Source organism: Grosmannia clavigera (genome assembly GCF_000143105.1).
Source record: "Grosmannia clavigera kw1407 unplaced genomic scaffold GCSC_108, whole genome shotgun sequence".
Lineage (NCBI taxonomy): Eukaryota > Fungi > Ascomycota > Sordariomycetes > Ophiostomatales > Ophiostomataceae > Leptographium > Leptographium clavigerum.
This window is the reverse complement of record NW_014040837.1, coordinates 1143201-1158420: the sequence shown is the minus strand read 5'-3', so window position 1 is coordinate 1158420 and position 15220 is coordinate 1143201. Positions and strand designations below refer to the sequence as shown.

At 55.9% G+C, this 15220-nt stretch overlaps 7 protein-coding genes across 7 annotated transcripts; 3 read left to right on the top strand and 4 right to left on the bottom strand.

Annotated features, from left to right (window-relative positions):
• Positions 1–237: 237 nt before the first annotated feature.
• On the top strand, positions 238–1554 carry CMQ_6882 (uncharacterized protein; the record flags this gene model as incomplete). The annotated part of the gene is made up of 1 exon (XM_014320568.1): positions 238–1554. The coding sequence occupies one exon, from the start codon at positions 238–240 to the stop codon at positions 1552–1554; it is 1317 nt and encodes a 438-aa protein (XP_014176043.1).
• Positions 1555–1868: 314 nt separating this feature from the next.
• On the bottom strand, positions 1869–2777 carry CMQ_6633 (snare domain containing protein; the record flags this gene model as incomplete). Its single annotated transcript, XM_014320319.1, has 2 exons — positions 1869–2399; positions 2553–2777. 2 exons carry the CDS (start codon positions 2775–2777, stop codon positions 1869–1871), a joined length of 756 nt encoding a protein of 251 aa, XP_014175794.1.
• A 471-nt stretch (positions 2778–3248) lies between these two features.
• CMQ_6525 (nuclear envelope protein) lies at positions 3249–5344 on the top strand (the record flags this gene model as incomplete). The annotated part of the gene is made up of 2 exons (XM_014320211.1): positions 3249–3414; positions 3498–5344. The coding sequence occupies 2 exons, from the start codon at positions 3249–3251 to the stop codon at positions 5342–5344; spliced, it is 2013 nt and encodes a 670-aa protein (XP_014175686.1).
• A 513-nt stretch (positions 5345–5857) lies between these two features.
• On the top strand, positions 5858–7612 carry CMQ_6535 (thermotolerance membrane protein; the record flags this gene model as incomplete). Its single annotated transcript, XM_014320221.1, has 1 exon — positions 5858–7612. The coding sequence occupies one exon, from the start codon at positions 5858–5860 to the stop codon at positions 7610–7612; it is 1755 nt and encodes a 584-aa protein (XP_014175696.1).
• A 222-nt stretch (positions 7613–7834) lies between these two features.
• Positions 7835–8029, bottom strand: CMQ_6533 (uncharacterized protein; the record flags this gene model as incomplete). Its single annotated transcript, XM_014320219.1, has 1 exon — positions 7835–8029. One exon carries the CDS (start codon positions 8027–8029, stop codon positions 7835–7837), a length of 195 nt encoding a protein of 64 aa, XP_014175694.1.
• Positions 8030–8068: 39 nt separating this feature from the next.
• CMQ_6772 (uncharacterized protein) lies at positions 8069–8689 on the bottom strand (the record flags this gene model as incomplete). Its single annotated transcript, XM_014320458.1, has 2 exons — positions 8069–8576; positions 8679–8689. The coding sequence occupies 2 exons, from the start codon at positions 8687–8689 to the stop codon at positions 8069–8071; spliced, it is 519 nt and encodes a 172-aa protein (XP_014175933.1).
• A 4607-nt stretch (positions 8690–13296) lies between these two features.
• CMQ_6709 (uncharacterized protein) lies at positions 13297–14825 on the bottom strand (the record flags this gene model as incomplete). Its single annotated transcript, XM_014320395.1, has 2 exons — positions 13297–14576; positions 14648–14825. The coding sequence occupies 2 exons, from the start codon at positions 14823–14825 to the stop codon at positions 13297–13299; spliced, it is 1458 nt and encodes a 485-aa protein (XP_014175870.1).
• Positions 14826–15220: the final 395 nt, after the last annotated feature.

Here is a 15220-nt window from a genome sequence, read left to right as displayed (position 1 = left end):
GTCTATCAATAAAGAATTACTCCGTACGGAGTATGTTTGTATGTATCTTTCGGAGTGCAAGCATCATACTGTATGCATGTAGTGAGTATATGCCTTTATACGCATATATAGTACTCCGTCCAAGCGGTCTTTTACTGTTAACGCTAAAATGCTGCTTCCAGTACTACTACGTATCGTCGGCTGCTTTTTAGCGAAACACACGGATGAGATTTGCGGCCAGGGCCGCAGCCAATAACCATGTCGACGACAATGCCTTTGTTACCGCAAGGCGTCCAAGGCGGCAGAGGCCTCCGAGCTATCCAGAGAGCCACGTCAAAATGGCTATTGCACTCCACGGCCGTTGCCACTCGCCCTGCCATGGTTCCTCGGCAGCAGCAGCACCCCCATTTGATCTCGATCACGTCTGCGCTGACACGACACGGCCTCGTAGGTCACCATGGCAAGCGGACGCCTTCCAGTCGGGAGTTTGGTCGCATGCAAACGACCCATCGCAGCCCTCCAGTCCGCTCCTTCCACCTCTCGTCTGCAGCCGTGCTGGTCTCTGCACCTGTCAATGCAACCGAGGCCCTCATCGGCCAGCTGCACATGGTCACGCAGGCGCCCTGGTTCGTCGTGCTGCCACTCGTCGCCCTGGGCGTCAACCTAGTCTTCCGCCTGCCTTTCAGTGCGCACGCTCGCGGCCTGGCCCAGCGTCGTGCTGGCCTGGCTCCGCTGCTGCAAGCCTGGGCGGCCGAGCACGCCAAGACGGTGCACCAGGAGCGACGACAGGCGGGGGGAAGCTCAGACGCAGCGACGACTGCGACGCCGGATGGCGAGGCTATGAAGCGGTACCGCCGCACGGCCCGCCAGGTCTACCGCCGGTTTGGCCTGCAGCAGTGGAAGCTGTACGGCAGCCTGGCTGCGATGCCGCCGTGGCTGGTGGTCATCGAGGCGATCCGGCGCATGTGTGGCGCCCCGGTCGGCCTGCTGGGGCTGATCCTGCGGCGCGGAGCAGACGGCGAGGTGGCAGCGGCTACAGAGACCGCGGAGAGCACCGTTGCAGGAGCTGCAGCTGCTGCGCAAACAGATGCCGTCCTGTCTGCCCTTCCGTCTACCCTGGAACCCTCACTCACCACCGGCGGTTGCCTCTGGTTCCCCGATCTCACCGTGGCCGACCCCTACCACGTCCTGCCGCTCGCCCTCTCGGCCATGCTGATAGCCAACGTGCTGCCGGCCACCGACGCCGGCCGCCGCGCCCTCTTCGGCCTCGGCCCGCAATCCTCGTCGTCGCCCGTCGGAGGCACCGCACAGGTCACTACCGAGGGCGCCTTTGGCCGTGGCCTCCAACGCACGCTGCTCATCATGTCCGCCAGCATCGGCTTCGTCACCATGCACTTTCCCGCTGCCATCCACCTCTACTGGCTCTCGTCGGCCGCCACGTCGTTTGTCATCACGCGCTCGCTGCGCAAAGCCCGGCCGCTGCCGGAGCGCAACATCAAGCCGGCCAACAAGATCGACTTTCCTTGGATCCGGCCGCCACGGCCGGCTCAGCGAGAAAAGAGTGACAGCGTATAAACTTGAACAGAACACAACCGCAGCCCGGGATGATGATGACCTCATGCTTGTATTACGTAATGCATTATGCCATCACAGCGAGGTCGCAAAGCAGACTGAATTTGTACAACGGGAAACAGCAGGGTTCGCTGACAGCTGTAGAGTACAGTGATAAAACGGGGAAAACACGGAGGAAAAGAAAGAAAAGAGACAATTCAGAGCTCCACCAGACAAATGGAATATAGAGCGCGGATGCAGACAGGAAAAGACAAACGCCGGTAACGCCAGGGCTCCCAGGTGTAGCAGGGCAGATAAAAAGGTTGGTCGAGAACCGATCAGCCGAGAGAGATGGCCAGGACGACGACGGTGAGGATGATAGCGAGCACGAGCATGAGGCAGCAGGCCTTGCTGCGGGCATTGCGCTGGTAGCGAGCAGCAGAGCGGAGCTCCTGGTCAGCGCCGCGCGTGTCAACCCGCACGTTCTCGACGTTGTCGGCGATGTTGTCGATCTGCTCGCCCTGCTCGTGCACCATGGTGGCGACCTGCGTGAAGAGCACGTTGAGGTCGCCGACGCCCTGCTCGATGTTGCGGATCTCCTCCTCGCGCTCGATAATGAGTGCCTCCTGGAAGTCCACCTCGTCCTGCGACGCCAGCCGGGCGAGCTCCTGTTCCTGCTGCTGCTGCAGCTGCAGCTGCGTCTGCTGGCCGCCCGGCAGGAGCTGGCCATCCTCGCCGGTCGTGGCGGCTCCGCCCTCCTCGGCCGCCAGCCGTGCTGCCGACACCGACGCCTTCTCCTTCTCGAGCGCCTGCCGCTGCAGGCCCTGGAAGTCGGACAGGGCGGACTGGAATTCGCGCGAGAGCTTCTGCTGGACGTATCGTTGGGTGGGCTGAACACTTAGTGCTCTGGGAGAGAGAAGATCAATACAGTGGACAAAAACAGAAACGCACCGTCAGATCCTCCCACGCCTGCACCTTCTTCACGCCCTCGCCGACCTCCTTGAACAGGCCGCGCGACTAACGTCCATCATGTCGTTGACCCGCTCGCGCACCCGCGCATTGTCCTGCCGCGTGCCCAGATGACCAATATCGCGGCCCAGATTGGCGATGAAGCCCTGCAGCTTGAACAGCTTGTTGTTCAGGTCCTGCGTCAGCCGCTGGAACGACGGGTCGTCCGAGTACGCACCGCCCGCGCCACCACCGCGGTGACGGCCGGCCTCGACCGATGACAGCTGATCGAAAGACATCGTCCCGGAATTGAAAAAGGCACGGAAATCGGAACCGCTCTCTGACTTTGCGATGGCCTGCTGACCCTGTCGTCAAGATGAGAGATAAGGGGCAGGCACAAGAGGTGGGCGTCGTGCGCTGGATGTGTATGTGTCTGGCACGAGAAGGGATCGAGAGTCGAGCCCGAGACAGCCGGATTGGTGGTTGGTGAAGAGGGACTGGTTGCAAGACCTGGAACAAGCGCCATATTTCCGCATTATGACTCGCTGCTGGTTTGCATACGCGGGCTTCTGTTTCACGTACCCGCCACCTTGATCACGTGATTCGGAGCTTAGGCAGTTGCTTCGCGCTGCCGCATTTTTTTTCATCTAGCTGTTATTTACTAACACGTAAAAGGCCACCTCCAGCGACCTCTTCTTGTCTGACAAACGCCCCGGACGAGGCTCCAGCATAGCTGCCCACCACGCATACGCTGGCACTGCTTCGGCAGCATGTCTAAGGCTTCGATTCCGCCTTCCGCCCCGGACCCCGTCCGTCGGGCGCTGCCCTACAAGGACTTTCTCCAACCAGCTCTGCATCGACGGTTTACCTCCACCGCGGCCGTGCTGCTGGCCACTTCTTACGTCCTCTCGCTGTCGGTGTCTAGCTGGTCATCATGTACGTGGGCTGTTTGTTTTTGTTTCTTCTGTTCTTCTATCCGTCTGTCCTTTGGTTCCTCTGACTGTATGCTAACATCCCAGGGCTTTGGGCTTGGATCCCCTTCAGCAGTGCCGGCTTTCGTGCCTACACCATCTTCTTTTGCGGCCTCATCGTCATCATCCTGCGGATCGCCCAGTATCATATCGGGATTCGCACGTCGACGTCGCCTTTTGAAACCTTTCTCTACAACGCCCCCAAGCCCAAGACGGCCGAGACGCTCTTCTCCTACTGCCTGTCAGGCTGGTTCTACGGCCAAATCTTCCGCTGGTCGGCGCCCGAGAGCGCCCAGCTCAGCTGGATCCTGCACATCTCGGGCGACCGCACCCGGCTGAACGAACGGCCACTGTTCCTGGTCGTCCACCTGGTCGTCGTCGGCACCCTGCACGCCGTCCTGCACCTCTTCTACGACAGCGACCGGCTGCTCCTGGGAACGGCCAGGCCAACATCAGGCAGCAGCAACAGCAGCTCCTCTACAACCAACACTCCCAGCCACGGACGGACCAGCCAACTATACCGCCAACTGGTACTGCGGCTGCCACTGTTGGCGATCTCAGCCTTTACGCGGGCGCTGGCATCGCTCTTCATCAGCGTGCCCGTCTACATGCTCTTCCTCCGGGCTCCGGCCTGGCGGCTTACCCTCTCGCTCTTCCGGCCGTTTTACAGCCTGCCCAAGTCGTCGCTGCCGCCCATGGCGACGCCGTTCGGGTCGACGCTCGACTTTGTGCCGCGCTGCATGTTCGCCGGCTTTCTCTTTTCCGTCCTGCTGCTCGTCAGCAACACGGCCTTTTCGCTCTTCCTGGTCAACGAGCCGCTCAAGGACGGCCGGCCGCTGACGTCCGAGTCCCGCGACCCCAACGGCAGCCTGCTGAATGGGCTGCGCAGCAAGAAGCCCAACGTCAAGGCCTTTGCCCTGTGGGAGCTGGCTTTCATCGCCCGCGACTTTGCCGACTGCCGCATGGCCATCTACACGGACATTGACCGCAAGAACGGGCCGGCCTGGTCGCAGATCTGCAAGGTCTGTCTGGACGTGGTGGCGAGCCTGGAGGCACGCGTAGACCCGCGGCAGCAGGCGACCAAGGAGGCGGGAAGCGAACCGAGACAAGCACAACAGCAGCCGACAGCTGACGAGGACGCAGCCGCTCTGCAGCGGCTGGCGAGGCCGATACACAAGGACACCGGGATCCTGGTGACGACGCCGACCAAGAAGAACAAGTTCCAGAGCGAGGTCGAGAAGATGGTGGTCAAGGTGGCCATCGACCCGGAGTCGCCGCCCCGATTGAGTCCGCTGGCGCAAAAGGCCCTCGGCGGTGCCCGGCGCCGGCTCGAGTCGGTGCAGCGCGACATGAGCAGGCCCGGGAACGGTGGCAGCGCCGTACAGCAGCTGGCACGCCGCGTCCTGACACTTCCGGTCGTCGGCTGGCCGTTCCGGCTGACTTTTCGGAACCGCATCACGGCGGCCGTGCTCGGCGGTCCCTACGGCGAGCCCAGCATCTATGTCAACGCCATCAGCGCGCTCAGCCTGCTGGCCGTGCACAGCTTGCAGGAAGACAAGTTTGGCAACGTGCAGCGCGACGTTGCCACCGTCGTCCGCGCCCTCACCAGCGCCACCACCCGGCTCGACGCCTTCCGCGCCACCTTCCCGGTGCACTGGACCGACGTGCTCGCCGAACGGTCCTGCCCCGAGGTCGACGACATCCGCGCTGCCCTCAAGGACGGACTCACTGACTTGCTGGCCAGCTTCGGCCAGTACAGCCGCGACCTGCGACTCAGCAAAACAGACATTCGCCTGGCCGAAGAGGCAGCTTCGGCAGGGCGGCCACGCAAGGCAGAGGAAACAGACAAGGCAGAGAAGTCGGACAAGACTGATAAGAAGGTGCAGGTTCGCTAATGCTGATTGCGAACCGGTGTTCGCATGTGCCGATATTGAGATATAGTGTGCTGTAGGGTACAGAGTACGGAGTACACAATAAGTCATTGCACCCGAAACAAGGCGACAAAGGCATCCCGTCAGCATGTAGTGTACCATAATTATCGATTTCATTGGCTTATAAAGGGCGCTAGTCTTACACAGCAAAGAATATTGCTGCACTCCATACCACCTTTTCCTAAGTTCCGCTTCATGATTGAGTTTACAATCGTGGCAGTGCAAATTGCATGCCCCACTTGTGCTAATGCATAATTGTACGATATATAGTTGACCTGCCTACAGTCCCTTACACCTTCTCTCGAACCCATATAATTCTCTCCTCTTTCCTCCTATGTGATTTGGCTTACAATGGCTTTCCCATTGTGTGTCGCCATGCCGTTATTGCCGCCATTACGCGGCTGAGCTCGAAAATTCGACTATTCGACTCCTTACGGTCTCCTCCTAATTCCTCCCGCCAGCACAACAGTAACGACCATGGCCTTCTCGCTGGCACTCTTCTTTCGTGTCGTCTACGGCAGCTCCTATACCTTCTTGCACCTTCTTTTGCTGGCGCTGTTGATGGTTAGTCCCGGCGACATCATCAACCAGTCTCGCCTGCGTCATAATGTCTATCCGATCTTCATTGTGTCCATCTGCTACCTCTCGGCCGTCTTCATCGCAGGCTTCGTCTACATGGGCCGGCTCTACATCAACCGCTCTGTCCTCAACTCGATTCCAAAAGCATGGGTGCCGATCGAGAAGGGCGATGTCAACAAACGGGTACGCGAGATGATTGCTACTGGACTCAGCGTCAGCGCGGCCGTGGCCTTTCACGCTCAGCCGCGCGTTCTGCCGCCCTTTTCTCCAGCCAGCGACGGTTGTGTGGACGACAGGAACGGGAATATCATCGGTCTTGGCGAAGAGTTGCCGGCTGACGCTGGCGCTAGCGTTCCCTCAGGAGGGGGAGGTCTGGACAAGTTCATTCGTTTAAAGAAGGTGGCCACGGCCGAGCAGAAACCGGGTATCGCCGACTTGCCGCCATTTCTGCCCGTTTGGGGCACCATCGAACATCCAGGCTGGGCTCCGCCCGATACTGGTGATGACTTGGCCAACCTGCAGTACAGCACCGTTGTGGCCGAGCTGCCGAGCCTGATTGAAGCCCAGGCCGTGATGCTGGCTCCACCAGCACCAACAACAGACACTGACGCCTATGGTCAACATCTCGGGCCGCCGAGATTGGGAGAAGCATTTTCCATTGACCCAGAGGCCGTTGCGCTGCTGCAGAGACTTCCCACCATGGGCCTGCGCAGCTACCTCGCTCATCTAGCTGAGCTGGGCGTCATCAACATTGATGACGAAGGTGACGAGGAGGTCAAGGGTGATAGTCTTGGTAAGGACGGGCGTTCTCTCGGCACAGTCGTCTCCTCGTTTCTCGCCACATACGAGTACGCTCGCTTCTCAGCGCAGATGTTGACGCAGGCGCAATTCCGCCAGCTGATGCACGATCTTGCGACCCTGCTGCGCCGCATGACGCCACTGGATCCGGACCGCCTTTTTGACGACGATGAATACCCCATCTACGATGGCCAGAGCTTTACAGAGAGCGCCCACAGTGCTGCGTACTCCACCGAGGACGTCGACAGCAATGCGGCTCGCTCCACACCCACGACGGTCCGCAGTCTCAGCCGGCAGAGCAGCGCTGCCAGCCGACAAGTACGCCGGCTTCAGGGGCACCATGCCATCCTGGCGGCGCATCTGTCACGGTCTGGCTCGACGAGGACGACGAGGACGACGAGCTCGGGCATCAGCAGTTCCAGCGGTTTCAGTAATATGAGCAGCAGCACCAATGGCAGCGGAAACAGCAACGGGACGAGCAGATTCCACAGGCCGCGGCCTGTCAGCCCAACGCCTACCACTTCTGCATCTGTGCTGAACGCGTATGCCTCCTCGGCCGCTGATCGCCGACAGCAGCAGCAGCAACGAATCCGCCAGCGGCTGGGAGACGGTTCGCTGATACTGCCCAAGAGCCGTCGGAAGGCGGCGGCGGCAGCACCCTCGGTCGTCATGTCTCGCCCGTCCAGTGCCAGTAGCTTTGCGCCATCCCGACACTTGTACCCCCTCAGCAGGGCATCAAACTCGAGTCTGCGCTCGGCCACGTCTAGCGGCTCTGTCATCCGGCTAGCGGATCATGGAGATTCATCGGCTCTGCCCTACGTTCTGCTGCCAATGGCAGCTCATGGCGGTTCCTAAAGCTAAATGAAAAGATGGCTTTATGATGAATAATCAACGTCAATATCAGTCACCACTGAATCGCGCCAGTTTGTTTATATACTTCTATTCATATTCTCGCTGTCGCTTCCGTTCAAAACAATCTCGAATAGCACTGCGCGACCTTCCCCCTTGGTGCTTTTTCTCGGGCCATCATTTACTGCACCATTGCCCCTATCTGACATCACCAATCAATGCAACGGTTCACCGGAACAGTCGCGCGGCCATCCTGTCACCTTTCCTGGGCGCCACTTCGTCATGTTTCATGCTGTCCTGCACCATTTGTTGCCTTGGGGTGCCGTTGTGGCTGTTGGGCAGATGCCAGAATGTGTCGGTGCTCGCACCAGGAGCCCAAACATTCAAACCTGGCCAAGCAGCATCATGCTCGAATCGCTTCATTGCTACTTTCGTTCTGCTCAGGCTCATAGGCGATAGGCTTTAGCCATTTGTGAGACCAATAATTTCGACAGTCGCACATGACGAAATAGATTGCAGCGTTTCTTGCCTATGCTCGGCCGCCGGCTCGGGTACATCGTGCCTGACAGGCAAGGCATTATTTTTAAGCACCACTTGAATACGTCGAAAACGGTCCTCTGGTGTAGATAGAACCCATGGGCTCCATGGTGCTTCCTCCGACCGTGACAGCTGAAGACGTTCTTCTCGGAGGGCGCGGTCGTTCTCCCCGTCTTCGGCCAATAAATCTACTATGGCGAGGCGAGCAGCCGCAGATATCGATCTCTGTGAACTATTCATGAGGCTTCGCTCCTCGCTTGTGGGGGAGTGCGAAGACCCAGTGTCGCTAAGAGGAATGTGCTCGACAGGCACGTGGGCGGATGCAGGATTGGAGGTGAGAGCAGTGCCATTTTCACTGATTGGTGCACTGACAAGGGTTTTTTCGTCGTCGGTGGCCGAGATGTTGTCATCGAGACTACGATCTTCCGGTAGGCTAGATTCGGCGTTTAGCAGACAACAACGGCAATACATCACGGTGGGCGTACAGCGGGCATTGTACGAGAGACGGTCAGTGGGCTGAAAGGGGGGGACGGACCTCGGAACCATTGCTATGCGGGGGACGTTGGACAAAGACGTTGTATCGGCAATTCAAAGAGATGATTAATATGACAACCCTTTTTGGTAGGGCCGCTGCCGGAGAGAAAGGGGCTGTATCAAGCACATGAAATATTGTCAGATAGAGACGAAGTATGGCTTTTGAGAAAGGGGTAGATACTTTGATAAGCGGCAAGATGATAGTGTATGGAGGAAGATAAAGGATGGGATTTCAGCATCAGACTGGCAAACGCGATAGAAAAAGCGGCCGCCGGATAATTGGACAGGATATGTCAAGATCGCAGACTTAATGAAAGCACTATTGTTCAAGTAACTGCGTGCTTATCTAAGCCATCGAATGATTCGAGTATAACACAGGTACGTATTCGGATCGGGTATCTTTATAATAAACCTCGGACATATTTGGCGATAAACAATTGGGAACTTTTGAGCCTCAGATTCGCAAATTTGCAAACCGCTTTGATACCCCGCCGTGTTCTCTGATACCATGCTTGCTGCTCGGTCCACTTTCATCCCGCATTCGCAACTCACACTTCATTAGAATAGAGGTTCGCAATACTCGTCCACTTTCCTTGCATAACACTGTTCGCTTGAGAGCACAGCGTCACAAGCCTTACAGATTGTTACACCACAGCATTTCAACACAAAACGATATCTTCTCTAATTATAGAGTTCAAGTACTTTATACTGTGCTTTGAAGCGTTCACCGAAAAGTTCTGCCACGCTTATTGTTCTGTCAGCTTAAATCCCGCCTGTTCACACAGTGTTTTTATAATAGTATTATAAAGGTCTCGTTGCAAACCTACCGGCGGCTAACTACGACGACGATCGTCTCGTTTTTCAAGACTCGAAGGCTCGTACGCTGGCCAGCCTGTTAGCCCTGTCCCGCGAAGGTATCGCTACGTTTGGACTGCGACTTTGGGATCAGGCACCTAAGAGAGGAATATACTAGGAAGCTAGGCACGGCACACAACGAATCAACATTTCCAGCTGAGTGATTACTTACCCGGAGGAGTGAGGCTGCAGACCCGAACGGCAACGACCCCCTCTTCACTCCGAACTTATGGCTGGGTAGTTAGAGGGTGCCTTTTACGTGGGAGGCAAGAGGGACTGTCTATAGAATACCGCACGCTGTACGTCGCATGCCCCTTGGGAGGCGTGAAGAACATGCCACTTGAGCGATTAATGTTGATTGGCATAATCTGCCTTCTGTTTTGCTTTGACGTTAAAACGATCAAATAAAATTAGATATATTGTAGTACTGTAGGGAAACTGTTGGAACACCAACACGATGTATCAAGCTTGCATATTTCTTCCTTTCTTTCTTCAAGACACGGTGGAGTGTGCGATTAGGCATTCAAGGCGTCTAATAAGGCGTTTTTTATGTTATGTTATCTGTATGGCCGCTAGTACAAGTATTTAACCAAGTGTGAGGCATATCCGCCTTTCAATATTACTAGCAGTAAGGTTATAAGCACGTACTCTGTGCAAGAATTGCAGGTTACACTTGGAAAGGTCAGTAGGAAGGCAAGTAGGAAGGTACATACTCTGTACAGACTCAGTAAGAAACTTCATCGTGCGCCCGCAAAAATACTAAAATTATAAACTCTACTTAATCTAGGAAGTAAAAAGGGGTATTCGCTACTTTGGTACTCCGTATCCTTTTGTCGCTATACATCTATCGGGAAAACAATGCACGTAACCCAACTTTGCTAACTTAGCGGATGTCTTGACGCTCGAAAGTGAGATATTACAAGTGACTCGACGTAGTTGCGATGCAGTTAGCGCCGCTGCCTTCTCCGCGCGCGTTTAGGCGTATGCTTCGACATGTCCTCTTGAAGTTAAACTAGCCTAGGCCTATTGTTTAATATGGATTGTAGAGTCCTACGGAGTAGACATATTTGATTTATGCCAAAAAAGCGGAGACAATGATATAACGTCGTGACCTACGGAGTACAACTCTGTATACTTGGTAAGGAAGAGCTATGATTTGGCCATGTGTTCCCCAGCGTTCGTTTCCATGGTCGACATATATCACAGTCACCGCGAGGCAATTCCCCCCCAATTTCGAAATGCTTGCGAAAAATCAGAGCATCCTTCCTACTGCTGAGCTCCCAATCGATGTTGCTTTGGCATGTGAGAATGCTGCTCGTCGCTCCTCGTCAGTCATCGGTTTTGATATTGTGCCCGGAACCATCACCAGCCCAGAATGGCGTAGCAACTGAGAGTCCTGTTGCTTATCTACGCTTCTCTCCATTGCGATTCTTGAAGTCTTTGCAGAATGCTTGGAAATCGCAGGCTTGCTAATGCGTGTAGTTGAAAGAGGAGAGGGGCTGAAATATTCCAGTTGGGCTTGTAAAAAGGAAGGTAGGAGGGAGGGATTAGTCATTACAGGGAGGAAGGGTATGACGACCCCTCCTCCACCCCCTCCATTAAGAGTTAAGGAGAAGGCCCTAAAGAAATCTAGAAGATATCAACAACTACTCCGTACATCGTCCGCATATATGCGATCCAAACAAACAAAGCAAAAGAGCAAACATGCAAGGTTTGTTTCCGTGTCGGGCTTAAGGAGACAGCAAAGGAGGAGTGGTACATACCTAGGCCTGTCGGCTGCTAATTGTAAATGGAGCACGATAGTGGCCTGGTTCAGAGCAAAGTTCGGACTCCGACTTTAAGAGGGACAACACCAAGAGGTGGAGCAAGTCACAATTTTCCGTCGTAAAGTAGGAGAGAGTCTACCCGAATACGTGGCCAGAGGAGACGAACTGTATCGTCGATGCGATGCAGACCTTCGCAAGGAGCTGTCAGTCCATTTTGTCCTCGAAGTTGGAGACAACGCTCCCAACGTCTCTTCGAATATCCTCCCGACGGTCCTCCCGCTTATAGCTGGCTAGCTTAAACTACTTTTGTTACATGACCTGGCATGCCCCTCATCTGCCCTCACAGGAGCAGACAGTAGTTAGCATCATCATGCAAGCTACAACCTCAGATCCCATGTGCGGGTACCAGGTAACAACTTGGTAGCAACTCCTCGTTAATCGTTTTTCTTTTAATTTCATTTCCCTTTCCTTGAGCAGGCATTCTGCTTACTCTCTTTTCTTACTCCTTCTCACTCTCTTTTTCTTCTTCCGATCGCTGGCTTTTCTGCTTCCACTCTCTTTTTCTCGCTATTTTCCGCCTTTACAAACCTCTCTTTTCTCTTACCCCGTTCCCTTTTCTCCTTACTTTATCTTTTAACCTGCCTCTCTTTTCTATTTACACGCCGGTTTTTCCGCGTGCTCTACTAACTATGGCTACTAACGCTCTACACGCCCAATAACTACTCCGCTTCTCTATCTCCAGATTAGACAAGCTAAGCCAGTTGCTTCCAAAAGATCTACAGCTCGCTGCAACCCTGGCTCTAGATAGCCAACCCTAAAGTAGTCCCCCTCTCTACGAGGACATCTACCCGCTCGCATGGCCATCTCGAGCTAATGCTTTCCGCTCGTTTCTACGACGCTGGCGTCTTTAATCCCGACACCCACTACTCTCTAAAGACATCTCTCAGCCACCCATCCCGCTGCTGCTAGCAGCATCTTCCCCCTCCTCTACAACACCACGGCTGTCTACTAGATCGACGCTCTGCTCGCCTACATTAACAACGCCGGTCCCTACATTCCAACCTGACAAGCTCCCACAGTCCGCGAGCAGCGCGTCCACAGCTACAACTTCGCTCTCGCGCAACGCCATGCAAGTTACAACCTCAGATCCCATGTGCGGGTACCAGGTGACAACCTTAATTATAAAATGGTACAGCGTACGGAGTACAGTTATATATACGGAGTACAAAAGCCTTGTATCTGTATTCCTCTATTCCGTTGTACTACTTCAAATGACTATTCTGTTTCGGTCTGAATAGTCACCTTCAAGCCTGAATTATATGCGACGAAACTTTAGTGCTTTAGCGGTTTGCATATAAAAAACAGAAGGAGCTTAACAAATGCTTTGTCGTAAAGGGAGACGCAGCAAGACGACTCAAGTCAACCTGTCCTCCTTGTCGTCTTTGAATGCTTCTGATTGGATAGTTCGTTCCCTATCTGAAAACAAGAAATTGTAACAGACGAGCTTGCAAAAAAAAGTAAAACGCATTTTCGATAAACCTTGCTCCACTGCTCGAATGTGTAGAAGAAGTAACCGAGATGCGCGAGCACGCCTCGGATGCAGCGTTGCTGCATTTCTGGCCCGAATGAAGAAAAGTCCACATCCTCGTACGCGTCGCTAGTGGAGACTTCGTTGAGCTGTCAGGCGAGGTGCACTTTTTGAAGACTGAGTATGCGTCTTAAACTCGTGGACCGCCCTCCTCTTATTAGGTCACGTTTCAAAACAATAAAGGGCGTTGAGATCCACAGAAATAGGTGGGCTTACCGTCTCGTTCGGCAATCAGAACATTGCGGATGACGACATTGAGGAGACATCACATGGCGGCGACAAATTGGTAGCCAGAATGCCACAGCCTGAACGAGCTTACATATGTAGCGTTGCAGATGTGGATAGCATTTCTTGTAGGCCATATAGAAAGTCTTGCCGACAGCATTGTATTGTCCTGCGTTATCTCTCTTCTATTGGTGTTTCCGTCTTGACCGTCCCCTTCTGGTCGAGCGATCTGACGTGCGTTGTGATCTCCCATCTGCCACCGAACGGCCCCGTCTCCGTCCCCTGCCGTATTTAGACGTCGAAGAGGTGGCCACAGGCTCTGTCTCAAACCCGTCGCCCGACTCAGCACTTGCCACTCCATGCTGTCGGAGGCGATCCCGCAATGCGTACGACGCCTTGCGAGCACCGTCCTGCAGGTTTCGAAGCTGTCGCCGGCCACGCTTGAACTCGCTAAACGAGTTGGTCAGGTTGGTGGAGACGATGGGATATTGGTGGTACTCGGTCGTCTGGCCGCCCGACAGCGGCCTGCCCGAGCGCGGGGCGGCAAAGTGGGCGTTGAAGTTGATGTTGGTACCGTCAGTGCTGAAGGTGCAGACGGTCGCCTGGCCTGCAGGATCGCGGGCCCGCAGAAAGGCGAGGGCCTGGTTCCGGCCGTAGACGAGGGCGGCGCCGTTGTAGGCGCTCTGAGTCCTCGCCTGCAGCATGTCCTTGCCGGGACCCTTCCATTCGGCAGCCAAGTGCGGCAGCGTGATGGAGTAGGGCCGATCGCGGAAGAGGACGGCCGCGCCGCCGAGCACGTCTCTGGCAGGAAACGGGTGGAACTCGTCCAGCTGGAGGCCCTCTACCATGTCGGGCTGCGGGGCCGGCATGCCATCGTTGAAGCCGACATCGCCGGGAAAGGCCGTGAAGGCCTGGCTAAACACCTTGCGGTAGCCACGGTCATCGTACTCCTTGAGCAGGCGTGTGGTCTCGTGCACGATGGTGGCCTCGTTGGGTGCGGTCTCGACGGCGTAGACGTAGGCCTCATACTGCGACACGGTCGGCGACGCTGTCTGTCGGGTCCTGTTGAGCTGCTCGCGCAGGCTGTCCAGGTTGGCAGGCGGCTGGGAGTGGACGCGGTCCAACACGCCGTTGTTCTTGGCCTGGTGTCCAAACCTGCTTGTCGATGGGGTCGCAGGGTCGGACTGCCTCGACCCGGCTGTTCTTGCGTCGTCCCTGACAGGCGGTGCTGCCATGGCAGAAGCAGGGTGCCATTCGTCCCCTGGCGGCCTTCTGGGCCGGGTCATGGCATCGAATCGTCTCAGGTTGTTCTCCGTCAGACTGACGCGCACTGGCAGGGCCAGAGAAGACACGCCATGCAGGGGAGACCTGGCGGTGAAGCGTGGTGCCGCCGTAGCGCTGCGAGAGTCGGAGGTTTCTACCAGAGGCTGACGTCGTGCCTGCAGTCGCTCGCTTCGCCTTGATACTGGGCCGGGATGCATGTTAGCATGCAGACGTATGTGTGTTTGACAAAGGACGTGGTACGGTGGTATTTACCCGGACGTCCTTCCGTCGACACCGGCTGGTCCCGGCGGCCGTACAGCGACTCGGTCTCGAGATGGATTGGCCGTGTAGTCAGCGACACGCTTGAGGCGAGTACTGCTTCATCGTGACAGGCTCTGGACAGATGAAGGCGAGAACGGCCGGCGCGTGGCTTGGACACCCTGCGTGCCATGACGATGGACGTTATGATGGAGCAGGTGCAGGATGGGGCTCGTCCAGCTGGGCCGTCACTGCGACCACATACGACTTGGCACGAGCACTCGTAGAACGATGCGGCCGGCTTGGGCGGTGGTGTGGATCAGGCCATGTATTGATTGGTTCGACAGCATATTGAGAACAGCCCAGGTGTGGGAGAAGAGGCCGAGAGCCTGCAGGTGTCAGGCAGCCAAATACGGAAAAGCAGCCCATCGCTCGGTAGGAGCAGACGCACAGTCGGTGTCACGACACATGTGTATAATTATAGCTCAGTCGGCCGAGAGGTGGGGGGAAACAGAAGTGCATAGAGGAGAAAGGAGAGGCGAGAAAGGAGGAATGGATGCTATCTCGCCACGTGATAGAGCCGGAAGG